This window comes from Crocodylus siamensis, chromosome 5 (genome assembly GCF_052110815.1).
Source record: "Crocodylus siamensis isolate JL-2025a chromosome 5, ASM5211081v1, whole genome shotgun sequence".
Lineage (NCBI taxonomy): Eukaryota > Metazoa > Chordata > Crocodylia > Crocodylidae > Crocodylus > Crocodylus siamensis.
The window spans coordinates 177,387,947-177,415,758 of record NC_143399.1 but is presented as its reverse complement, the minus strand read 5'-3'; the positions used below and the strand labels follow the sequence as shown (position 1 = coordinate 177,415,758).

General features: G+C 41.7%; 1 protein-coding gene across 1 annotated transcript in view; it reads right to left on the bottom strand.

Moving 5' to 3' along the window:
- The window catches only part of MALRD1 (MAM and LDL receptor class A domain containing 1), a 500,931-nt gene that overhangs the window by 209,756 nt on the left and 263,363 nt on the right, over positions 1-27,812 (bottom strand). The window contains exons 25-26 of the mRNA XM_090049813.1: positions 18,986-19,231; positions 11,184-11,341 (exon numbers count right to left, since the gene is read on the bottom strand). Of these exons, the coding sequence (XP_089905939.1) occupies positions 11,184-11,341; positions 18,986-19,231 (404 nt within the window). The remainder of the gene's footprint in view (positions 1-11,183; positions 11,342-18,985; positions 19,232-27,812) is intronic.

Genomic DNA, 27,812 nt, shown 5'->3' with positions numbered 1-27,812 from the left:
TTGAAGGGTGGTTACAAAAAAGATGGAGATAGGCTGTTTTCAACCATGGCAGATAACAGACAAAGGAGCAATGGTCTCAAGTTGCAGCAAGGGAAGCTTAAGTAAGAGATTAGGAAAAACTTTCTTACTAGGAGGGTAGTAAAGCATTGGAACAGGGTATCCAGAGAGGTTGTGGGCTCTCCATCTTTGGAGGTTTTTAAGACCTGGTTAGATGATTTCTTCCTTGGCTGGGATGATTGGGGCTGATCTTCTTTGAGCAGGGGGTTGAACTACATGACCTTCTGAGGTCCCTTCCAACCCTAATTTTCTCTGATACTAAGCCTGTCACCTAATCAGAGATATCTATTTAATTGTATTAGTCTTAAAGTGAAGTAGAAGGCAGGGTAGAGTTAAACCGTATATATTAACTAAAGTGTGTGTGTGTGTAGGCAAGATTTAGCTCAGAAAAGGCTGTGTTATGTGTGTGTATCTATATATCTGTATCTATACTGATATATATCTATTAGGGCTGTGTGATGCTTTGGTCAGTGATTCGATTCAGCAGAAATTCTACTGGATTCGGTGGCTGAATTTCCGAATCTGAAGTGAATCAGGAGAACCTTTAATCACTCCGAATTGAACTGGAATCCTCCAAATCAATTCAGAAGGATTCGACGATTCAGACATAGACTCAACTTTAAATGTTTTTTCTACATACTTCAAGGTACCAGGTAGCTTGTGAAAGCTGAGATGGTCGTGCAGATGGAGCATCCCACAGGAACGCAGGGGCGGGTACCCAGCACACTTAGCAGCAGACCTCAAAGTGGACAAGAAGCACTTCTGGTCCACTTCCTGGTCTGCCCAGGAATGCACTGGGGGCCCACCCTCCACAGCTTGGTGACTGGTGCCTTCTGGGTCTGGGGGGGCATCAGGTCCCCCTGCGGCCTATCGCCGAGCTGGGGGGATGCGGGGGGGGAGCCCTGCATACTCAGTGGGGGACCCGGACATGGACTGGAAATATTTCCAGTCCACTGCTGAGCATGCGGCCTCCCCACTCTTGTGGGATGCTCCATCTGCCCCACCATGGCAGTGTTCATGAGCCATGCCTGGTATGTAGAAAAACCTCAAGGTATGTATAAAAAACATTTAAAGCTGTGTCTATGGCCAAATGGCTGATTCTCCAAGTCAACATTGAATCTTCAGATTCAGCAAAATCGAATCAGGGACAGTGACCCAAATAAACTAATTAAATCACTGATTCAGGCCAAATCTGAATCTAGTATGGCTCATTTCACCCACCCCGATAGCTATATAAAACCAGCGTAGATATATATCTACTTTGGTTATTTTATAAGTTATCAATATACCCCACTTTCTACCTAATCAAAGACAAATTCCATGAAATGGATCAAATCTGGGACACTGAAAAATATAAACTATTTCTCAAAAATGTGTGCCAAAGGATGATAACATTAGTAAATCAATTACTACTGGATTTCAGTGCTACATCAGTATTTGCTGGGGTTTTGCTGGTGTTACTGTTCAGTGAGGTCTAAGTTGACAGTGAGATGAGATTTTTCTTAAAATGTGACCAAGTAGGAAGAGGAAAGTGACAACAAAGGAAACACAAAACCAAGGAAGGACGTAAGTAGACCTATCATCTTTCTCCATTCTTGCTGAGGTTAATCTGAAGTCCTTGAAAATAGATACTTTTCTTTTTTTTTTTTAAAACTGAGATCTCATTCTTGAAAATGAGACACTGTCCTGAGGAATTTTGATCAGGTCAATCTTTTGCATTCTCTAAAAGTTGGTCATGTTCTCAAAGAACTCAGGCCAAGGTGATGAAACGTCCATTATACATAGTTTTCTATTGGTTTCTAACAAACAATGCTGTTTTTTAAAATTATAAATCCATTGATCAATCAATGTCTTCCTATTTTGACATCAGAAACAAGATTCTGAAGTACAGTAATGGCTCTCCTACCTTTCTGCAAAAGTGTAATTTGTTTTTTTTCATGCACTTGCACAATTGATTATTCTAGGTCACTAAACTGTTTTGAATGAATGTTTACATTTAGTTGCAATTTAAGAACCCAATGAACTATGCTTCCAGTAATTCCCAGGTATGGAGGTGATAATAATTTCCTAACTTACTCATTTGAATAATGCAATACTCTAAATGATGACAGCTCAAGCCAGTTATATTGCTTTCTCTCTTGTTATTCTGTAAACTAATTTGGAAAGATAGAATATTCTTTCATTACTTCTGACTTCTAATCATTGCTTCAGCCTCAATTTATTAGGAGATCCAGTAACAATGAACTAGAATCATTGGGTGCCTGTAGATGTGCAGGATGCCTGCTCCAACATGCTATAATTATAGTGTGTCAGAGCAGACTTGGTTAATCAAGTCTGCTGGAGTGTGCTCCAGCAGCATGCTCCAGCAGCCTCAGCATCTTGTGTAGTCGGTGTTTCTGCACTTCAAAATGGTGGTGGGGACACTTGAACTAAAGATCATTTGACAAGCTTTAGTTACAGTACTCCCATCTCCATTTTGAAGCTTGGGATGCGGAATACACAAAATGCTGCAGGTGCTTTTATTAGACTGACTCGTAAGAGCCAATCTAATTAAAGCACCTCCCACCTCTGCCCCGGAGCATGTGTAAAGATGCCCATTGGATCAAATTCATCCTTGGCATAACTCCAGGGGAATCAATGTCCATTACATGCAAATTGAACCAGCTGTATGTGGCTTTTGCTGCTGTGTTTTAAATCAGAACATTTGATCATGTAATCCTGATTGCTTCCCATGGAGGTCTAACAAGGCTCCTATGAAAGCAAAATCTCCCACACTCCTGTATTTGAGCAGTACATATAGTATACATACTTTTGCAAATAGCCATACTGACTTTATTTTAAGGTATTTGGGATCAGATAATCAATCACTTAATTTCACTAGTTAACAGTCACTGGCATAACTTATTTCACTGACTGAAATGGGACCTCTGGTATAAATGGCAGCTAACCAGTGGGAAAACCTTTGGGGAGTACTGTACTACATGCTATAAATTAGGTGCAAGCACTGGGCCCTTACTTGTGGTGTTATATTAACCAGGCACTCCTGAGGGAACAAAAGGAGATTTTTCCAGTCAACAATATTTTAATGAACTAATGAAGCCCAACTACTTGGCACGATTTTAGATGACTAAAATACTAAGGTGTTAAGTGAAAAACCAATATAAAAATGTAACATGCTGACCTTTGAAACTTAATGTGCAAGGAACTGCTGGCAAAATATATATATAATACATACATACATATACACACACACTTGTGTTCTAGATTCTTTAAAAATCTAGTTGGCAAGTTACTTATCTCAAAGAAGGACCAAAAACTCTTATCTACATAATTTCAACCTGTTCCTTATTATTTTCACCATCAGCTCCCTTTAAAGAAAACATCTCACAGACCTCTTTGAAAATTCATTTTTTTCTATTCTCCAATTTAATAGAGCCCAAATATAGTTCTAGGAAGGAATCCAGGGCCTGAGGAGGCTGACAATTTATATGCTAATGTATACATTTGATCATTTTTTTTATGCATCCTGAGATGAGTGCCGTCATGGGAATGCATAGTTTATTTTAAGTTGGTAAGCACAATAAGTAGTTTCCTCAAACTATACACTGACCTGGGAAGAAGCTAAAGAATATGAGGGTCAGTGATATTGATTGTGACAGTTGCATTTAAAACTAATTGGATAGAAGTGAAAAATACAGCTGTCCAAATAAATCTATTGGCATCTGCAGTTTCCCACTCTTCACATTTCAGTATGCTGACATTATTGTTGTATGTAGGGAATTTTAAAAGGACTATAGGTCATCTATACCTAGGCTGTGAAGCCAACTTAGCTGTACATTTGTGTGTGATTTCTTTTCTCCTCTCCTCCCTGCCTTATGCTAGCTGAAAAATCAACAGCTGTGACAGTTTATGACATTTGATGAGCTGTAGCATCCAGGTGACAAGTTCTGCAATAGTAATCCATTAGTGGTTGCAGGATTCTAGCTGCTGGCTCCAGCTGGCCATATGCCTGACTAATCCACTGGATGAGCTAGTTTGAAGCTGTGGAACTGTCTGTGGGGCTATCTCTGTTTAGGCTGCCATGATCTGGCTGGGATTTCTCTTCCTCCTAAATGTCATTATGTCTTTGTTCATTTATGACTGGATAGAATTAATTCACTGTGACAAATTCCAGAGTAAGGTCCCCTGAAAATTCTTAATCAGATACTGTATTTATTGACCCTTGTCATAGTGAATGGAGGTAGCAGCTAACGGCTATTTATACCTACTGTCCACATCTTTATATCACTCTTAAGGTACCTGATCCAAGTTTATCCAAGAGGCCCCCAAACACCTTGTTCAGACCCTAAATTAACCTTTCAACTGAAGTGTTTATTCTCAGTGCAATTAACATTTGGCCCATGGAAACCCAATGTAGCAAATGGATTTGCTTTTTACTCTTTGATCTGTAGCTGCTCTTTCACACCGGTGCCAAGTTTTGTTCCTCCTTATGAGAAAAATAACTTAAGCGTCCCTAGCAAAAAAATATTCAAGGTTCAGTAGATGCTTGTCCAATTCTGTTAAGAAGATGTGATGGGCCTTTCTTTTCCCTGGTTCAAAACCACCCAATATTTGGGTACTGAATAGGAAATATATATATGCCAGATTTTTCTGCCGCATGTTAAGGTTCAAAATATCTCTTTCATTTTTTCCAATTCTGCTGCGACCACCCACAGATCAATATAGAAATATCTGAATGTCTGAATGCAGTAGTGAGTTTCTGATCAGTGGCATCAGATTTCAGGTTAGTAGTAATCTATTTGCTCATTATGGTTCTGAACTGCAGCTGAGCATTGCACTGTGTCAATATACATGGATAGACAGTTAGAAAATGCAGTCTCCTTATACAGATCCACTGTCAATGCCTTTCATTTGCATAAATGATGAGTATATAGATTTTTAGCGCACAGTGTTTCTAAAACTATTTTAACTCTCCTTCTGGGTCACTTTGTGTATAGTGTTTTTATGCTGTGCACAGTTTTATAACAACAATGGTACTAAGGTTTGAAACAAAACCCAACACCATCAGAGAAATTATTACTGAAATTTGCTGCTTTAACTATTAGCCTTAACATTAAGCCTCATGCCTGACAGCAGTACATAAGGTTCTCTATAAAGTGATCCTACAATAGTTGTGGTATGGACAGCACTATTTAGGATACCACTTCAGGAATGTGAGAGGTAATAATTTTAGCTTCCAGAAGATGCATAAATTCAACTTATGCTAACAGAAATCAACTTCATTCTGCCTGGGAACATCAAAGTCTGACCTGTTTTTTGTTATATTCAAATAACTCTAAAACAGGAGTAACTCTTTTTAAATGAACAGGGTAAGCTGCACAGGTGCTGTAGTTTAGATAGAAACAGCAGGAAGATTTCCAGTATGGCTCTTCTCAGACTATGTACTGGCTAATTAGCCCTCATTCCTAATGTGAAATAAGACAAATTAAGTAAAAATTCAGACAATGGTATTGGAATATGGATCTGTGTGAACAAAGCAATAGAAGGACCAGATTAAGTTTCTGTCAAACAGGGTGATGTCATATCAGTAAAATATTTTTTCCCCACGTCCACATCTAACCCATTGCTTTGGCAAAGGACAGGAAATGGGCTAATAATGTCCTTATAAAAATTTCTCTGTCTTAGACTGTCTTTAACTTGTCCTTGTGAGAGAGTCTCTGAACTCACTGAAGGGCAGAAGTGCACCAAGGCAGCTCAGAACCGCTGATGGCAGTGGCCTATGGAGCAGAGGCAGCTTTCACATGTGGATGGCATGGCTGGGCAGCAGTGGCAGAAACTGTTATTTTTGTGTCCTCCCTCTCAGTCAGCCCTGGGACTGCTGCTTCCCTCATTCTTCTCCCATCACACTTCTGCTGATGAGTGGGATGCTTTCAAAACAGCCAAAGAACATTTATACAATGCTTGTAGGGTTTAACTCAGTTTAACAAAAACAAGGATACTGAATGGGAATTAAGTCAACTGGGAATTAGAGGAGTAGTTTATGGTAGTTAAAACCCAGAGAAAGAGGTTTTTATGGGTTTTGGACCATCGTAAATACTTGTAGAGCAGACACATAATTCAGTTTTGTGCTCTATAATGTGGTAAAAAAAATCCCTACAAAGTGCACTTTTTGATAGGGCCAAAGAAAAGCTAGCTCTGGCTTTTTAAAGCTTTGGGGTAGAGTTGGGAGATATCTAATAAGAATTGTTCAAGTTTAAACGTTTTTACTGTGTATGATTTAAGTAGGTTATCTACATGCTCATTAATGCACTTTGCAAATGTGCATTAAATTTAGTATTCTCCACTGTGAGGTACTAGAAAAAAGTGCATTAGCCTATTTTAATAAGCATTAGCAAAAGCACATGGGTTTCATGTGATGCTTTAATGTGCATTAAAATATGCTAATGGACCATGTGCAGACAAAACAAGAGGTGTGTGTGTGCACAACACTTTAAAGCAGGCTAAATGCTTTTGCACTGCTTTAATGGTGTTGGTATTTGCATGCCTCAGCAGTGTATTGTCCATTAATTCCAGCCACTGCAGGAAATTCTGCGGCATAATGCCCCTTAAATGGCTTGGGGCACAGAAAACTAAAACTGCCCCCAAAAGCCGCAGAGCGAAGTACTGGGCTCCACACAGCTGCATGCCTCTGCAGGAAACCCTGCAGGCAGCCTGGCAGCAGCTCAGGAAAGCAGCTCTGCCCAAGAAAAGCTGCAAGCCTGATCTTTTTCCTTTTTTTCCTCCTGAAGCCTGCCTGCCTGCTTGAGCTGCACACGGGCCTGGTGCTTCCCTCCATGGACTGCCTGAGCTGGGTGCATGTGGGCGGGGTGCTGCCTGGTGCGGGGGCTGCCACAGAGGGAAGCACCAGTCCCCCCACCCCCTCCCGCAGCCAAGGGACCTCTGTGCCCACTGCCAGCTCACCCTCTCCACACCGCCGGAGAGGCAAGTAAATCAACAGGGTGTGTGCATGACATGGGGTTTAATCAGCCCTAAATTGAAGCGGCGCTTTTAAAAACCCATCACTTCAATTTAGGGCCTCCATTTCATCTACACACACCCATGCGCATTAAAGTTAATGTGCAGACACGCCCAGTAACAATACAAGATAAATACCCCTGAGAAACAATAGCATGCACCTAACAAATAGAATTAAGTGAAAGGTAAAGGCCATCAAGCAGGCCTAAGGGGTGGAATTTTCTTTCACTTAGATAATACTCATCTGCCTTCTGTCAACAAGCTCACATGCAAAATAACTGACAATTTCAAACTCTAAAAACAAGAAATCTAATACTTACCAAACCTACTTGACCTCCTGTTAAGGGTAGTAATTTAATTTGTTTATATCTCTTTTTCATGAGCACCAGCTGCCCGATCTCAAGGAGAGAGAGAGAGTGAACCAAAAAAAAGTTATTGATGCTAAAAATATACTAGAGTTATGCTATTTCAAATGGCTTTAGGTCTGCAGAGGCAATACAAGACTCTGTATAATACAGGAGTCTGTACGGATAGGTATCTTCAGTGGGACTGGGGCCACTGGTAGGTCAATGAAAGAATCTGTTTGTGCTTTTCCTCTTGAATGCATTGTATGTAATCCAAATGGAATATACAAGTAATAAATAGCCAAGTGTGCTTCTAGACAAATTTTCCTTATTGTAGTGTACTTAGAGTGACTGGCAATCAGTGATGATACCAGAATATAAAACACCTGTATATGCATCATACAATTTTTTATTTTCTTCAGCCAAGCTTAGTCATTATTAGTTAAGGGTACTCGTTGGCACCAAGCATTTTTAAGGAGCTCATAGTATTTAGGTGCCATAGGCTACATCTTTAAATAACCTAAAATGATGACAACGCAATACAAAACAAATTCTGATTTGATGTAAGTATTCACTGTTGTCCTTGGTTTGTTGTAAAGAACAGGATATTTTCTGCTTATAGCTGTGACTGAATTACCAATGAAGAGCAATTTTTAAAACCTATTAATAGTTAGAACCACCACTCTTTACCTAGCTGTTTGCTTTATGGATTTGATCTCTTCTGGGAAATAGCTATATACATTTCTCTCGTGATTCATTAAGCTAAAAATCTGGTTGAAGACTGGTCACCTTTTACTCATATGCGTTTTGAATAATCCTATAAAAGAAGAGCTCCTAATGACTACCAAAGAGACCAGCGTGTTGAAATTTCAGATGGATTTAATCTTGGTCATGTCTTCCAATGCTAAAGTCTGTTGAAGTGTTCTAATTTAAGGCTTTTAAAACTTTCTTGTAATAACCGGGTTATCTGGGAAAGAATTAACAGATTATTTTTAAGGGCAAGAATAATTTAAAATGAAAAGCTAAGACAATATGTACATTAACATCTCTGATTGATTTCTTAGTAGGAAGTTTCCCAAATAATTTATGTCCTGAATTTTATACGTATTATAAGACATTACAGAAAAAGGAGGCAACAGGCAGATGTCAAATAAATGGAACAATTGTTTAGGATATATATTTTACTAACTAGTACAACACATGAATCAGAGTTGAAACCTCAATAATCATGTAGTCCAACCCCTTGCATAAATGCGTCATGAGCTAGTTGTAAACCTTCCCAGACATATGCTTATCTACTCTCTTCTTGAAAACCTCAAATGAAGGAGATTCCATGATTTTCCCAGGCAATTTATGCCATTGTTTGACTGTACTCACATACATACAAAAAAGGGAACTTCCTCAAATCAACCTATTGTTAGTACTACATAGATCCAAATTAGTAAAGCACTGTCAGTGGCTTATAATGCACACAGCTGGAATGTGTGCTTACCTAGTATGAACCACTTCTTCCTTTGTTTTGTATATAACTGCCATTTCAACTGGAAACTTCCTTTTTTAGTTTTATGTTGTTCTTAAACAAAAACAAGACATAATACCTAAGGTGCAGGGAGAATGTCAGTCTGCACTCATTACTAGGTGGCTTTTGCTGAATAGACTTTTGGTTTCATTACGTTTGTGTTATGACACCCTTTCCCCCCGCCCCCGATTTGTGAAGATGAATGCCATTTCTAATACTATATCATTATATTTTCATTGTGTAGCTAGAAAGAAGAATGCCAACATGGCTAGAATTTTCCATTTTCTCCACCTTCAAACTGGCTACTAAATGCATTCAATTGATAAATGATGCTAGCGCATCAAAACTATACGGTTACAGTAATACACAATTACACCTGGCCACATGTTCAAGCAATTAATGATGCACTATAATGTGAAACCAGCCACAAATTTTTTACACAAAAAAATGTGTAGCAATTTTTCAGCTGGTTTTCATAGCACATTCAAATGAACATCTGGTTGGTTGGAACACGCTGGGGGCTGCAGCTGGCTCCGGTACAGTCTGTACCAGTTGTCAATCGACTGATTGTTGGCTGGATGTGGTACCATACCGTGGCTTGAATTGGTCAGCTGATTGTTGGCAGCATTAGGACTGCACTGGGGCTGCCCCACATGGTCCTAATGTTGCTGAAAATCAGCTGATTGTTACTTTGTATGGATGGCACTGGGGTTTGAGCCCCAGTACAGTTCCCTACCAGGGGACAATCAGCTGATTGTCAACAGCATGGGACTCCAGTGAGTTTCAAACCCAGGGGTGTCCCTGAAAAGCAATGATGAACTGATTGTTAGCAGCACTGGGACTGCACTAGGCATCCCTGGTACACCCTTGATGCTACTAACAATCAGCTGATTGTTGGCTGGCTCCTGGGACCAGCTCAGGCTGGTTCAAGCCTTCCTGTGGGCCCTGTAGCCAGCCAGAAATCAACTGATCTTTGGCTGAATCAGGACTGCATCAGGTTTCAAACTGGTAATGGTATGGTCCTTCCAGCCAATGATCAGTTGATTGTCAACAACACTGGGACCACATCAGGAACCTCTTGTCCGGTCCTGAGGCTGTTGCTGATTAGCTGCTTGTTGCCTCACTGGGACTGTACCATAGGCGGTTCCATGATCATGATCCTAGGCACCCCCTACAGTGGCAAGTTGGGAATGATTAGAGTCTGACCCATACTCACAAAACTGGACATCCTGCCATGCATGTATTGTCAGGCAGGATGTAAGATTGATGGGATTGAAGATTAGATCTTACTGTGCTTTTAAATGAACATCTGTCAATGGCTTAACTGTCCCTCTAACACCAAAAGTATCAAAAATGATGGGTTGATGCATACAGAGGAAAAGCCACATTAAAAGTTAAGTCAGGGCAGAGAAAGAGTACAAACAGATGTGACATTTGGTCTGGCATACAAAAAACTAGAACTCTTGGTTCCAAAATGATACCTTTTATTAGACCTACTGGAAAATGGCAAGAAAATTGTCCTTTTCTGCAAGCTTTCAGGATCAAAGTTCCTTCATCAGGCTCTGGGAAAAGTGTGGATGGTACAAGATGGTAAAAAGAAAATGGCAAGAAAAGGCATCAAACCCCAGCTGGCATCTCAGTGCTGCTCTCCCCCACCCTCCACCCTTCCCCAACAGCTCAGGGGGGACTGGGCTGCATCAGCCCAGCCCACATCATGTGAAAAGTTAACCTAGGGAACACAAGTTCCTTAAGACACTAACACAGAGCACCTTCATCTAATACCTTATATGAGGAGGGTTAATTTTTCGCACAATCGTCCACCTCAAAAGTGCTCTGCAGCCATGCGTGTTGCAACACAGCTGTAGAGTGCTTTCAAGGGCTCAACTGCATGAAAAATGTTACTTGTGTAAGTACCCTTAGAGACCAAGCTGGGCAGGAACTATACAGCTGGCCCTGGAGCCCAGTCCTATTACAGGGTACATTTATGCACAAAGAGGTGGCTTTATAAAATAGAAATTGCAGTATGTGGTACATCATGAGAGATTTAATGTAGTATTAAATTGTGTTTGAGAAACATGAACAGCTTAGTTTCCTTTGGTCTCTAAGCAGCAGTTTCAACAGAAGAATTGGAGAGTAACCTCTTGCTGGCTGATCCAATAGAAGTTATGCTCAGTCATTCTTAGCTTGAATATGTCCACGCACATTGACAGACAGTACAACCATGAAGGAAAAGATGATATAATCACTACCTTAATGAGAACGTGAATATCTCCTGTGGCTTTGGATGATTTGAAGTACCAGAAGCTCATCATACAATCTGACCTTGATTCTTTCCATCGGGAGCTTTTCACATGGGCTTTTTCTCCTCTTAATCCTATTGGTGTAGCTTCAAGATACAGAAATTGCCCTGAAAGTAAGAATTATATGACATTAAAATGGCTTTGGACTTTCAGGTTATATTTCATAGCCCAAACTCAGCAAAACCAAATGCAGAGAGATGTAAACCATACCACTTAAGAGTTAAAAAAGCCCTTTCTTTGGAACTTGTGTTTCTAGGAAGAGGGTGAGGACAGCTTAACATTTTCAAGAGACTGTCTAGCAAACTGTCTGATTGGAGTCTCTGAAAAGACAGTGAACTGACATATTTTTCCACCCATGTTGACTGATCCCCTTTTTCTAACAACACCACCTGCTTTTCAGGCTGTACTGCCCATTAAATGACAGCATTTCCGATGCCAACTGCAGCACCTTCCCTTCCCTTTTTTGGGGCCCTTTCACCAACATAACTAGACGTCAGCCAAGTAGGCATCTAAAAGAAACTTGGGTGGAATTGAGGGGTGCGTCCAGACATGTGTGGACATTTGGTTCCCTGGGGACAAGTAGCGGCAGTGCACCTTGCACCACCACTTCTTGTCCCTGGGGAATCCCTGTGCCATACACACTTTGGCATGCAGCAAGTTGCCTCGGGTGGCATAGGGGAGGCTGGAGCCAGCACTATGCTGGCCCCAGCAGCCTTACCTAGGCTCCTGGGGGCCTCCTGGAGCTGCAGCCATTGCAATCCTGCTGGGCAGAGCCTCACCAGCAATTGCAGCACAGTTCTGAGCAGCCAGCCCAGCTCCACTTTTTAGCAACGCATGCTGCCCAAGTGTGTGCTGCTTCATTTTTTTTTCCATATTTTTTTGACCTCTGGATATGCAGGGGGTCAAAAAAAACCCACAAAACCCCCCCAGAGCAGTGCATGCTTGCGCAATGTGCCCTTGCAACGAAGAGAACTCTGGACTGTGTGGTATGTGGCACTACAAATATGTCTGCACTCATCTGGACATGCCACGGTGTCTAAGTCAGAAAAAGTGATCCAGAACCACTCCACTCCAGTACCTACAATCCCTCTTAATTGCCTAATTTCAACAGGCACCTTCATTTTGTCCAAAAAAAGAGAGTCCTTCATACCCAGGCTTAGGTTTCTGTGCAGTCTCCAAAATGATCCAGCTCAAGCATCTAACACTCATACCTGTGCTCCACTGTGATCAAGATCAGAGTTGACCAGTGCCTAAGGTTTACCTAGGCTAGGCACAAACAAACCATACTTAACTGACACTGAGGATATTAAGGTGAGCAGAAAATGCAGCTCCCAAGGTCATTCTCACTGGAAAAGATGGGGAAGAAATGTGGTAGTGGTGGTGTGGACCTCTTGCACAATAATCTAGTGGGAAAGCACTTGCCTGGGGTGTAGGAGACATGGGTTAGGTTCTCCTCAGCTGTGATGATTAAAACCCAACATATCTCCCACCTTCAGAAGTGTAACCTAACTTCCAGGCTACAGAAAATTCTGGCTGGGGTAGTCTCCATCCCTACTATGCAAACACAAAGGAAAGAGTCATGTGAGTCAAAGAGTGAGCAAGCAAAAGACAATCCTGAATCTGTAAAGCCAAGTGGCAAGGGCTGGTAAAATAAACAAACAGCTCTAGGAACAGAAAATGGTCCTCAGGAGTTTCAACAAGGTGGTTGTACACTGTCCTCATCTCATCTGTTCTATAGCCCAGTGGCTTATGCATTCTCCTGAGATGGGGTTTGAATCCCCCATCGCTAAGGCAAATATATCATGTACCACTAGGATGTTATGCACCACCATTTTTACCACTCATTAGCAGCTGAGTACTTTTTGACTGCCCTGGATTCTGGGTTGATGGAGGTGCCTAACATGAATCAGGCCCTTATGTTCTGACAAGGAGTGTTCCCTGGTCTTGTGTTTGTTTCTGGCTACTTGTCCCCATTCAGCACCTAGGTTCTCTCAGTTTCGCTTTGGAGTCAGCGTTCTTTAAGAAATAAAAGGGTGCCTGTACATGAGATGGGAGGCTGCTCTGACGTCTTGTAATTATAGATTAATTGAGTCTGCTGGAGCATAGTTATTGTTGCATTCCAGCCAGCCTCTGTGTCTCATGTATCAGCTGCAAAATGGTGGCGGGCACTTTAACTGAAGCTGCAGTTTTTGGCATGTGGCTGAAAAACAGAAAAGTATTTTCTATACAAGTGTTCAAGAAGCCATTCCTTACAAGTGCCAGTTCTGGAAGAATTGCATAAGAAACTCTAATAAATGTGAGGGTAAATTTTCTGTGAGAGATGGCACCCAGCAAAATAGCAGATAACATGAGACCAAAACTTGTCCAGTAAGAAGATGAGCTAATCAACCCTCAAAACTTCTGCAGAGATGTAGATCTATGGGTATCCCTAGCATAGTACATTAGTTCAGCCCACCTGCATTTTCAGCAATTTCTTCAAATACTCAATCACAGAGTATAATAAATACAGCAAATTTTCAAATAAAATAATTTGTTGGTGTGCAAACAATACAGCGGAGTTCAAATAAATGTAATCATAGTATAAATAGCACACTTTTGATCAAATTATAAATGCATATTTATCGCATTACATATATGAATTAGGCAAAAAAGTCCCTTTCAGTAATGTGGGTTTCATCATTTATAACTGACTGAAACTCTTCTCCAGCTCATTTGCCACAATACTATGGTGAAAAAAATTGCTTTCTATCTGAAATCAGGCAGAGAACTGAACAACCAATGCCTTCTGCAGAAAAATTGTCTTCTTTTAGGTGGTGCAAAATAAAATTTCTTTTTCTAACACATTTAGTATATTGTGTTATCACAACCATTAGCTTAAAAAAAACTTTATGGCACTGTGAGATCTCACAGAAAGCATGGCATTGTTGTAGTACCAGTGTAGGTTGGGAGAAAAAGGCTGGGGTAGGATGGGGGGTACTCATGATAATATTAAAATATGCTCCTAATTAGAAAAGTGTCTGTGGAATAACTATCTAAATAAAAAGCAGTCATGCTCCACAGAAATGCATTTTCATATTTAGGGACAGATCAACCTACGTAAGTGACAAAAGTTTTATCTGCTTCTGTTTGCTCACTGTGTTGTTGGAGATTGTGCTTCTAAGGGCTAAGCTTCTCAGACAAACTGTCTGGGGTGAGCACTGTGTCATCATGCACAATAAGTGGGAACTGGACAACAAATAATAGCTTTTTTTTTCAATTGTTAGCCTCTCAAGCACTGGAATTCAAATCTCAAAGGGCCTTATGCACTGCAACACTGAGTGTTACAATGCCTATCTTTTAAGCACCTTGTCTGCATAATGGAACCCACAGTCCTGAGTCAGATGTCTGAGCTTCCTAAACAATGCACCAAGAGTTTTAAGTAGCACTATGTGATTGACAGACACAGGACTCAGAGTAGCCATTAGGGAAACACTAACTGGAAACAGAAGTTATCTATAGAGTGTGATCAGCCATGCTACAATATGTCATGCCACAGTTGATCATGCTCAAGGACATCTGCGGGCACCCGCACTTGGGGTTTTCTCCCACTTGCAGACGTGCCCCTGGGTTTGGAAGTTTCCTTCCTTCCCTCTTGCAGATACATGTGCGGGCAAATCACTCTGTATGGGATTTCCCCTATCCCTGTCTGCAAGCACAGAGGGAATAAACTCCCATAGGGTTCCCTCCCTCTGCATCTATAGCCCATGCCCCTGCAGAGGGATTCTACTGGCACACATATCACTTCTGCATGGGGGAAGGAAACCCTGCTTGCAGACATATGCCCTATGTCGGGGCAAAACAGTGACTTTCTCTGCTTATCCAGACATGTCCCTGAAGATCCCTTGGATGCATCTAGGTAGGCAGGGAAAACAGGGAAGGTACTCCCAAGGCTGGAGGGAATTTGCCTGGGAATTCTCAGGGTGTGCAAAAACTAAGCCCCTCAAACCCACAGACCCTGTGCCTCAGGTGGCTGGAGAGGAAAGGCACCTTCAGACTGCCTTTACTCTCCTACCCTTAACACATAGATGTGGGTCACAATGAAGTGGCCCAATTTATTACTATCTTCTGTCATTGCCACAAATTTGAGCATTTGTGATGTGACAGAAGGTATGGATCTCTTATTTGCTTTCACTTTGTACCACCCTAAACATTTTTACAGTGGGTCAACGGTGATGTCTGTTTCTATCCAGTGAGGCCAGGATGCATCTTAGATATGTCCCCTCAAGAAATCACTTCTTCCTAGGGCTGTGCAAAACAGCATCATTCCACTTCAATGTCTGTTTCGATGTTTCAGTGGAACAGTGTTTCATTTAGAGTTTTGTTTGGGAGGAGTTGGCAGAGCCCTGCAGTCCTCCCAGGATCAAGGCGGCACCAGTCCCTGCACAAGCTGATATGCCCCAGGCCCTGTACCGGAGCCAGCCTGAGGGGGTGCAGGGCCAGCTCATGTGGGTACCCTCCCCCACCACAGGATCGAAAACACATCGAAACAGCTTTGAAACGAAACACAGGGCAAAATTTCACAGGGCCCTACTTCTTCCGCCTCAGAAAGGACCGTGTGGAACTTGGAGCACTTACAGCCTCTCTTTCAAGCTCCGAGTAGGGCTGACTTCTCTTTTAAAGCATGGAGAATGAAGAGTGCACTGTCTTTATGTAAAATATGGATTTAAACAATCAGCTAGTTGTCAAAGCACTCATAGGGCACGTCCACATATGCAAGCACATGCGCTTGCAGCAGCTCAGATAGAAGCAGTGCAATTTTGTGCCGGGGTTTTTTGCCTCAGCACTGCGGGGACTGGGGGAGTTGTGGGGGGGGCAGGTGGGGGTAGGGATAGATAGGGCAGGGCTGGGGAGCGAGCGGGGCCAGCGGGGGTCCTCCTCATAGTCCCCTCCCCCCCTCAACCCCTTACCTTTGGGACCGGAGCCCTGGTGCTGAAGGGGCCAACCATAGAGATGATTTGGCAGCCAGAGCATCTCTGTGGAGGACCCAGCCTCCAGTTTCCTCAGGGCATGGTCCAGGACCGTGCTCTGCCCCACTTTTTTAAACTTTGGATTTTTAGACCCCTGGATATCCAGAGGTCTAATTTTTTTCCCCATGCTGCAAACTTGCAGCATGGGGAACATTTTTTCATTCCCACACGTGCCTCTTGCCCCATCTCAAAGAGGTTTGAGATGGTGCAAGAGGCATGTGCGTGCTCGTCGACACACCCATAAGTGGTTAGACCCATGTTCACCTTCCACCTTAGTCGTTGGGGATTCAAGATATAGTTTTCAATCCTTTTATGCAGATGTAAGTATTTAACCCTACATCCTAAACAAGTGTTCTAATCACTACAGTGTTGTATACAAAGGAGATGACAGCAGCACCAAAACCTTCACCCAGGTTTTAGTAGAAAGCTGTAGTCACTTCTTCATTTTCTGCTGAGCCTGACAAGCTACCTATGCTATAAGAATACCTGCCAGATTGAGCCCCCCAGGGGATGTAGGGAGAAGCACACAGAGTGTGTTAATCCTGATGAGGTTTAAGTGGGAAATAGGCTTCATCTGTCAAGAATGACACATGCATGGAAGCCTAACACCTTAAATACCTAGAGAACCTTAATGTTGAAAACTGAAAAAACCAACAGAGTTTAGGGGCCTCCAGAGTTAGGTGGTACTATAAATTGTTGTTTGGAGGATTGCAAATTGGAACTAAGGCATTGGAATTCTACCTAAATCTCTCTGTGGATCTGGGATTGAGTGGTTTCTGAATACTGCAGTTATAATACCAGCCAATGAAGCTATAACAGATTGAGCTGAATGCTACTCTAGCTCACCCATTATCAACACAATTAAATGATGTAAATGCAGATTATAAAGCCAAATTCTGTTCTCACTTATATATTTAATAGTCTCAAATGTAAATGAGCACGTGATAATTTCAAGGCTACAGAGTAACTACTGAGGTGTAATCAAGGGCAAAACGTGTCCTATGTTTTTCACTATTTTTATTACTGATGATGTATGAATTAAGAAAAATAGAGCCTACCTTTCAGATTCTAGGGTGAATTTGCAGGGTTAGCAATTTGAACAAGAGTCTTTTTATTTGTATGCCAAGAAAATTTGACATGAATGTCAAGGAGACACAACGACCACAGAACCAAACAATATTTTTTAAAACCCTGCATTTAAACCAGAACTGAGCTTTTTAAAAGCCAAAAAAGTATGCAGCATGTTTTCTGTCCCCTGTATTTCTCTTGCACTGTTTCTTATTTTTGACACCATTAAATGTAAACAGCCTAGACTCTCTAAATTTGGCAATAAGTGTACAAATAAGCTTCAATGTTTATTTATCCCTGCCTATTCCACACACAGGACTATTGCTTATCAAGTTGCCACAGGCTCCTAAGTTCTCCTGTGTACACAATTGTAAATAAACTCTGGCCTTTTAAGATTCAACCATCCTCCTTCCAAAGCCCATCTTCACATAATATATCCTAGTGATTCCCTCTGGCAGCTGCTAAATTCAAACTCTTGGCTTCTGTGAGGAGTGAAAGATTTGAATTCCAAGCTCCAGCACTGTACATTTCAAATACAGGAGTGAACTTAAAATGCTGAAAGATACAGGAAAAGAAAAGCAACCTGGATGCTCTGGGACAGAGGAAGAAAGTTTTATGGAAAATGGTGAGAGCTGTAGCCCACTCCAGGCTACTTTTGTAAAATGACTGACCTTTGTAGTTGGGACTCGGTCCTAGCAAATCACTTGGGTCACTTATTTCCTGAAACATCCAGCTCATCTCTCTCTAGGATGTACTGCTTAGGTACAATTTAGTAGTTAGATAGAAAAATATTTTTCTAGGCACCAGGGCATTTTGCTCCAGCTGGGTATCAATGAGTGCCTTACTATAATTTTGAAAAAGTCCACCTCACTGCATTAGCAGTGTCATTTAATAAAACCAAAGTCACAGAGCTGATGCCTCAGGCAGGTGGAAAGCACAGGCACCTTTAGACTGCCCATGCTCTCCTGCTATAAACAAACAGATATGGGCTACTATAAACTGATTTGAGTTTTTTTGGTGCAACAGAAATTATGGACCCAAAGGGGAAAAAAATCAGAGATCTGAATGATTGAGACCAACCCTATCCCATGGTTGTCAAACACCCAGACTGTTGATTATGCCACTATGCTAAATTAAGGTTCTGCATGATTCTGGCTTTCATTTTTGTAAAAGGTATGTTTTAGTCATATAGTTGAAAAGAAAAACTGCTGGAAATCATTTAAATTGTTCTGTTTTTTCTGAGTATCAGAGATAGACTGTAGAACATTTTTTTTTAAAACAAGCTTCAGACTATGTGATACTTCAGACTTCACCAGATGCTTACTAGAAATCATCTCAAAGTCTGCTGGAATGGATCCTAATAGATCTTGTACCCTTATTGTCTGTGGCTGTATCAGATGTCTCTCTTGACAAGTAACCAATTGTCTTGTTCATTACATGTTGTACTATTTAGAAAAAAAGGCAACTAGGAATCAAACTTTTATGACTGAAAAATCACTGTTGAACAGTAATTAATATAAGATCCTAGTACCCAGTTAAATGTTTCACTTATTAATAATGTCACCTTAAAATAATGTCACCTTAATTAGATATTTAGAGCCCTCCTGCTGTATCATGGGAAGACATGAGAAGTTTTGTGAATGTGATTATATCCTTGTGTGTGAATCAACAACGTACCATTTTTATTTCCAAGTGTGTGATCCTTGGGAGGTCTAAGACTTTGAGATGAGCCATCTCCCAGAGTCCAGTCAAAGTTGTCACTTAGGGAATTTTGCCAACCACATCTGCCTCTTTCAAAAGTGCAGGAAGTACCGCATTCATTCTCGTCGGTATTATCCCCACAGTCATCTGCAAAATCACAGCTTTGTTCTGGTCTGTAACACTTGCCATTCTGACATTCCCAATAGCCATGTGAGCAGGAGCCTAAAACGAAAAGAAAAGGGGCATCCTAGTGAATCACACGGTAGTGCATGCCAGTAAGGTTACTGGAAGGTTACATCTGAACAGTTTGATATTTAGGAGGAGGAGGGTGGTCCAAGAATTTTTTATTAAAAGCCTTTGGTTCCCCTGAAGTGCCAATCCATTATCAGTTTATTTCTTTTGTGTTCTATGAAGAGATGGCCTAAATAAATGACTGTTTTTCTTGTAAAGCTTTTGAGGGCAAGTTCCAGCCATGCATTCCTTCACTAACAAAGCTTTTTCGTCTGACTTAATTGCTGACATTTTCCTTTTATGTGGTGTAGGATTAAACCATTTCATTTTAACTGCAAAGTGGAGCTTAGTTTAGCAGCTCCAATTTAAAAAGAAAGGAGAAAAAGCTTTTATTTTTTAACTACAAAGTTTTGCCTTTTAATTGACATTTTGCAAACTAGCTCAATGGAATAGTGATGTCCTTTTTGTGTATTATTCCTGGCATCATTGAAGGCTAATTCTACTATTGTGTAATCCAAGCATTGTTGGACTCATTTCACAGGATCCATTTCCAAGCTTTATGTTTTCATTTCAGATCAATTCCTGAAATATTTTGGCCATCAGACAGTCCCTTTAGTTCATTCTTGATCCAGAGAGACAAGCATGAAACTCCAAACCAAACAAACAAGTTTTACTGAACTGAAAACTGGTTCCTGCCAAAAGCTAGTACACAGTGAATAATATCACATGTACAGAGGAGTAAAATTAAGTAAAATTATATCATTAAGTAAAATGATAATGCACATGTATGTAAAATTGTTCACATAAAATGTTGGCAGGGTTTTAGTGAAAAGAAAATAAAGCCAAACAATATTGGTTTTTCACTGCAACTAACCAAGTTATCAGGATAGATTGATTAAGAGCTGCATCAGACCAGACTATTTTAAGGAACACAGACTAACAAGGTTGTTAGTAAAACAAAAATACAGCCATAGGGTATACAGCTTAGTGGAAGGCTGATCACCACCAAAATTCACAATCTGAATTTCTGAGGCAAAACATGCCTGTTTTTAGAGACTTTTACCCATTCAAAGCTGCTGAAAAAGAGAAGTTTGGCTTAGTGCTTTATGGTTTTTTTGTTTCTCTTGTTTTTTGGTGGGGTTTATAACCAAATATTTTTTTCTGCTGTCCCTGAAGACCACTTCTACTTGTATCTATTCACAATCTTTAAACTGGTCATAGCTAAGAGCAACAGGGTGTGGTTCATTGATTCACAGACACTGCTGTTTCCTAATCAGATAAAAAAAACATTTACATCCCTGAGTGAGAAACAAGCTAACATTGATTTAATAGATTTCATAGACATTAGGGCTGGAGGGGACCTCAGAAGATCTTGGAGTCCAGCCCCCTGCCCCAGGGACAGGAAGTCAGCTGGGGTCACAGGATCCCAGCAAGATAAATGTCCAATTGACTCTTAAAGGAGTCCAGACTAGGTGCTTGCACCACCTCTGGTGGCAGTCTGCCCCAGGCCCTGGAGACTCAGACTGTAAAGAAGTTTTTCCCTATGTCCAGCCTGAAATGGTCTTGGAGAAGTTTGTAACTGTTTGACCTTGTCATCCCATGGGGCGCTCTAGTGAACAGGCGTTCCCCCAGATCCTGATGCACACCCCTTATATACTTATAGGCAGCCACCAGATCCCTCCTGAGCCTGAGCTTTTCCAGGCTGAAGAGTCCCATAGCTCTCAGCCTCTCATTGTAAGATCTGTTTTCTTGCCCTCTAATCATGCATGTGGCTCTCCCTCTGGACTTTCTCAAGCTTCTCCACATCCTTTTTAAATTGCAGAGCCCAGAAATGGATGCAGTACTCCAGCTGCAGCCTCACCAATGCCGAGTACAGTGGGAGGGCGACATCCTGGGATTTGCTTGAGAAGCATCTATGGATGCAAGCCAGAGTTTTGCTTGCTTTGCCGATTTGCTGTGCTTCTGAGCACCTGCAGTGTGCAAGGATTTCATTAGGCCCTAGAAAGTGTTCAGCATTTTGGAAAATCACGCCCTCAATCTTTTCCCTTAATCTCTCTTCCCAAATTTAGCTGAACTTTAAACACACATTATTCCTCAGAAGCCCCTAAGAATGGGAAAGGAAATAAGGGATGGCTCTACTGCTTTGTGGAAATTTTAAAAGACAGAACCCTGAAGTAATTTAACAAAAGGGAAAAGAGTTACAAGTGTCATTCAGTTTCCAGATATATCATGTCCTGGCAACCACAAACATGATTTAGACAAGTGTCTTTCTAGCAAGACTAGAAACTAAAGAAGCTAACATGGGCACCATTCCATTCTGCTCAATCGGATAGTATGCTGCTAGGCATCTCTGAATAATGAGACAAACAGAAGGCCATTCAAGTTATCTACCTATATGAAACAACAGAGAGTAAAGACAGAGAATCAATGGCAAGCACTTAAAAGAATGGTCACATGCCCCCTTCACAACTCCAGATACTGTAGCATACACTGGAGAAAATGCAATACAACAAATGCCCAGAAATCAGCAGGGAATGTTAACAAAACCACCACATTTCCAAAAATTGGCAGAATTTCATTAGTGATTTTTTGAAGGCACCAGAGAGGTAGAACTGCAAAAGCTTTTATTTAAATCTGCTTTTCCTATTTGGCCCTGTTGCTATAGCAAAGCATGGACAGCTACATTGATAGAGTCCAAAGAAGAGTCCTATTCCATCCTTAGTAATTCAGTTTTGAGCCAGAATTTTCCTAGACTACAGGGAAGTTTAAAGAGCAGATGGCTGATCTGGGAAAACTGGAAGTTTATGGCGGTCAGAAGGTCTGTCCTAATATTGGTAACTAAGAGGGACAGTAAGATGAAGGTAGCACTAAAGCCATTCCACACTGACTCCGCATCCTGGCTTTCCTTAATTTTTCCCGATGCTAGTTCCTCCAAAATGCTGATCACCCTAGTCACAATCCAGCTCTACGCTTAACTTTTGAGGTTTTTTTCTGGACTGGTGCCAGAGTGACAAAGTACGTCACAGGATCACACCCTTAATGAGGAACCAAGAAAAAGGCACCTGCCTGCCCTTTTCCAGAAGTGTGAAAAGTCTTCTGAATATGGGAATGCAGCAGAAGGACACTAAGATTTGGTGCCTTTTATCTATTGCGTTCAATTCACTAACAAGCTAGAGGGGTGGTGCACATTACTGGGGTCCAGTTCAAAGTCAAAAGGGAACTCTGTGTTCTTTGAAGTTGCTCCAGGTGATGCAAATGAACACTGCATATTTGTGAGAAGGAAGTTTGGGTGATGACACAGGGAACAGATGGTACTGACATTAGGAATCTGTTCAACAAGATAAATGAAATCTGTCTTAAACAACAGTGAACCCATGGAAACTTGGAACACAGATCACCCCTGCTGTGGATTTTGGGAGATAGTGGTGACCAGAAGAGATTAAGTCATGTGTCTCAAGACTAGAAATAAAAATGTCCTGCTCTTAAAATGTGCAGACATATTCTTTCAATATCCTTCCAATAAATGGAATTCCCAGCTACACTGGGTCAGTGCATAAACTTATCCATTTTGCTGTGAATTAACTGCGTCCTTCTGCAATGAAAAAACTAACATTGTTATTTAAGAATCTATTCTATGTTAGAGAACCCATGCTATTAACTTGAAAGTAATAGTTGACACACTTCAGAGTTATTGTTCAACATTAGAACTTGATCCTATTGTTCCGGCTCAGCAGACTGGGTTTTGTAGGCAAGAATATGTCTCCTGGAACAGATGGATAAAAAATACAGGCAGACTGTCCACAAGGGCCACACTGATGCCAAAACAGGAGGTGCTATAATCCAGGCACCTGAGAGAAACATTTAGTTAATGGGTCTATATGAAGCCTTAGCTATACATGAAAAGTGCTCCTACTTAATTAAAAATATAGGGAATAGTTGTGACAGCACCACCATGCCCCCCCTTTACTGTAACTACAAGTTCCTGAGTTGGAAAATTTAGGAAGATGACACAAGGATTAGACAAGCATGTTCTGCTGATCTTGCCTTAAAATGCTCTCTGATGCCAATCTGTAACAGTAGATATGTAGATGGTCTAGTTTAGGAGACATTTAGAAATTACTCTATTCAACCCAATTCAATGAAAAGCCAGACTGCTGTATATCACAAAACCATTCAAAGGACCTGCTGCCTTTCAGAGCAGAATTGTCATGCTAGCCTATTCTCCACTGGAAGACAGACAGCCCTTTTTCGCCATTCTGGATATTTATCATAAAGGCTTTGCATAATATAGATGCTGGCTGTTATAAGAGCCACTTGCTATAATCCTATCTTTCTTTTAGGTGATTTCCTAAGGATATAGGTATAAATCCTGCTGTCCTAGAAAACTTGAAATTTAAAAAGCATGTGAAAGGATACTGCCTGCTCTTGACAGTGCTTTCTATTCTGGCCTGATGCACAATGAGATCTGTACAGTTTTTTAAGTTGCCTCTATGACAGTGCCTCTGGTTTGGGGTTAAAAAAGAAACATGAGAGTAGAAATGTGAAATTTTTTGTCATCTACAAATAAAAATTTCCATCTTGAAGTCTGCCATGAATGAATTTTTTTCAAGCCTGTGTAATGAATAATATTACACCAGCTAATTGAGTTTGTAATGTGACTTGTTTCTGGATGTACTGTCACAATGTACTTTTAGTATAAAACCCACATTTCTAAGGCTTTTGTATCTTGGCTTTAAAGGCTGCAAAGAAAAATCAAGACCTCTGAATATTTTATATTTTTAACAATGCCAAAAACCTACTCTGCACAATTAGCTGCTTCATGGTATCAGTCTATAAGCCTTTGGGCACAGTAGGCAAATAGAGTTTAGAAAAAAACCTCCCTACTTGTTTAATTGAGAGGAGCATCTCCTCTGTGAGGTTCAGTAACTTTTTTCCTCTAGCAGTGTGCCTTAAAGATTGTTAGCAGATGGACTTTTTGCCCTTGCATGGCAGCTGCATTGACACACTAGACTGTAATGGACCCAACGGAGCTGTTAGTGTCTTTCAGATCAATAATCTCTGAACTGAGGAGGATTTACACAATAGAAGATAATGGCTTCACAAGAGCTACCAGGATTGATCGAGTCAATAATCCCTATTTTTAATAAGCCCTGAATAAATCAGAGAGGTGGGAGGGCTAAATTTTTAAGTTGGTAATTAGGACATGGATGAATAGCCTGTATTTTAAAGAGTTTCTACATATAGCTATTTAAAGAAATACTCGCATTAAAATATATAGATAAAAACCTTCTATCCCCCATTCTTAAAAAGTAAACGACATTAACACCACAACCCCACTTCATTTAAACAACAAAATAACCCTCAAGTAAAGTCAAAACTTAGTTTATCCACCATGTCAATGAAATGCAGAAGATTTAGATCCGTAACACCAGGTGCAATACTGAGGCAAAACAGGATAAATTATAGGTTGAATGCCTGCATTAAAATCTCAATATTATATTTTCTATTCTTGTAGGCTCCTTGACTTCACAGGACTAGCAGCAAGCATAAAGTAGTATTCCCAGGAGCAACGTTACATTCTACTAATCCCCAAACTCAAAGATATATCCCAACAGGGATTATCTGTGAGTGAATAAACTTTCTTTGACACTCAGTTATGCCATGGTGTTAGCTTTGCTGGTCTGTTTATTTGCTTCTTTTATTCACATTGGTATTCTGTCTTCTTTGGTCTCCTAAGCCCAAGACGCTCTTTCTGACAAGGCATCAGATTACTGTATATAAATCTCTTCTAAAGATCTACAAATAACTGGCTAATAATCACTGCTCTGAGGGTTCAGGTTAATAAATAGCTCACCAAACTAGTTTGCGCTTCCTTGATCCATCTGCTGCTCCTGATCTGAGCAGGACCTGTCATCTTGTGTCAAGGAAGGTACCTGGTATTATCTTTTATTGGACCAACTATATAGTTAGGAGAGCTGCTAGACGCGTTTTCAGGTAGAACAAAAAGAAACTGAAATCTTGTCTAGCAGCTTTTTCTAACTATATAGTTGGTTCAATAAATAATAATACAAGACAATGGGACATCACTCCTCCCATGTTCTCCCAGCCTAAGGGTGCTCAACCTCCACCCAGAAGGCCAGATGCATCCTATGGAGCCAGGTCACCTGGCCTTCTGGGCTCCCCATGGGATTGAAAATCTGGCATTAGGGAAGTGGTGGCATCATTAACTGCCACTTCCCTGCTACTAAATTTCTGGTTCTGTGGGGAGCCCAGTGGGCCAGACAGTGTGGCCCCACTGGTATATCGGACAGCATGAGGTCAAATCCTGCTGCAGAGCTTGGGCCTGAGAGTGTGTTGCCAAGTCTTGGCATCTGGGGCCAAGCCAGGGCAATGCAGGTCCCGATCCAGGTGTATGGGGCCCAATCTAAGCACTAACCCCACAAAGGATCCAGCCTGTTGTTTGGTCCCATGCCACTCATCTGGCCCATACGGCTGAAAGACTGAGCACTACAAGCATACTACAAATGAAAACTCAGAGGTCAGAACCACATACAGGTGCTGGTCATTTGTGTCTACAAATGGCAAGGACCATGCTGTAGCTCATGGTACGTCATACAAAGTGCTATGAGCTAGAGTGTCCCCCCCTCCCCCCCGCTACAACCCAACAGATGTTCACCTGTTTGGTCAGGTGGGATTGAGCATCTCTGCAGCAACCCTCTTGGCCAGCAGGAGGGAGTATTTCAGCAGCCTTTGAGGAGGCTGCTGAACCAACTCTCTCCCCAGCCCCACCTCTGCTAGCTCCAGGGCTGTCAGTACTTTCTAAGCACTTGGAGGAGAAGGTGGTGATTAGGGACAGTCAGCATGGATTCAGCAAGGGCGAGTCAAGTCATGCCATACAAACCTAACTGCCATCTGTCATGAGCTGACTGACTAGGTCTGGATGCGAGGAGGCCAGTGGATGTGGTATACCTTGACTTCAGCAGGGCTTCTGGTACAGTTCGGTAAAACATTGTAGCTCGCATGCTTATGCTTAAGAAGTACAGGTTGGAAGAATGGACTGCAAGGTGGATAGAAAAATGACTGGATTGTCATGCTCAGAGGTTAGTAAGTCAATGGTTTGATGCCTAGTTGGCAGCTGGTATCAAATGGAGTACCCCAGAGGTTGGTCCTAGGACTGGTTTTGTTCAATATTTTCATCAGTAACCTGGAAGATGGGATAAAGTGAACCCTCAGGAAGTTTGCAGGTGGCACCAAGTTGGGGGCCGTGTAGTAGATATACTGGAGGTTAGGGCTAGGATTCAGAGTAACCTAGACAAATTGGACGATTGGGCCAAAAGAAATCTCATGAGGTTCAACAAAGACAAGTGCAAAGTTCTGCACTTAAGGCAGAACAATCCCATGCACCACTATAGACTGGGGACTGACTGACTAAGCAGAAGCTCTGCAGAAAAGGACTTGTAGGTTACAGTGACCACTAAGCTGAATATGAGCCAAAAATATGCCTTTGTTGCGAGGAGGCTAACAGCATACTGGGCTTCATTAGTAGAAGTGTTTTCAGAAGATCAAGGGAAGTGATTCTGCCTCTCTATTTAGCACTGGTGAAGTCACATCTGGAGTTCTCTGTCCAGTTTTGGGGCCCCCACTACAGAAAGATTGTGGACAAACTGGAGAGTCCAGCAGAGGGCAATGAAAATGGTTAGGGAGCTGGGGCACACAACTTCTGAGGAGAGGCTGAGGGAACTGGGTTTACTTAGGCTGAAGAAGAGAAGATTGAGGGGGCGGGGGTGTTTAATAGCAGCCATCAACTACCTGAAGGGTGGTACCAAAGACAATGGAGCTAGACTGCTCTCAGTGGTTGCAGATGACCAAACAAGGAGCAGTGGTCTCAAGTTGCAGCAAAGGAAGTTTAGATGAGTGATTAGGAAAAACTCTCACCAGGAGGGTAGTAAAACTCTCCATCTCTGGAGGTTTTTAAAACCTGGCTAGACAAAGCCTTGGCTGGGATGATCTAGTTGGGGATGGTCCTGTTTTGAGCAAGTGCCTGGATTAGATGACCTCCTAAATCCCTTCCATCCCTGGGTTTCTATGATTCTATGAGTAGGGAAGGGAGGAAAAGGTCCTGTCAGACCAACCTGGTGGCCTTTTACGATCAGATCACCAGAGCGTTAGACGCAGGGGTTGCAGTGGATATAATCTTCCTGGACTTCCGGAAGGCTTTTGACACTGTCTCTCACCCCGTTCTCATTAAGAAACTGGGGGGCTGTGGCGTAGACACTCACACAGTCAAATGGGTCGCCAACTGGCTGGAGGGCCGCACCCAGAGGGTGGTAGTAGATGGGTCCTTCTCAACCTGGAAGGACGTGGGCAGTGGGGTTCCGCAGGGCTCGGTCCTCAGGCCCGCACTGTTCAACATCTTCATCAGCGATTTGGATGAGGGGGTTTTTTACCCTGTTCAAATTTGCTGATGACACTAAGATGTGGGGGGACGTGGGTACATTGGAAGGATGCAACAGGCTACAATCAGACCTCGACAGGTTACAAGGGTGGGCGGACAAGAATAGGATGGGTTTCA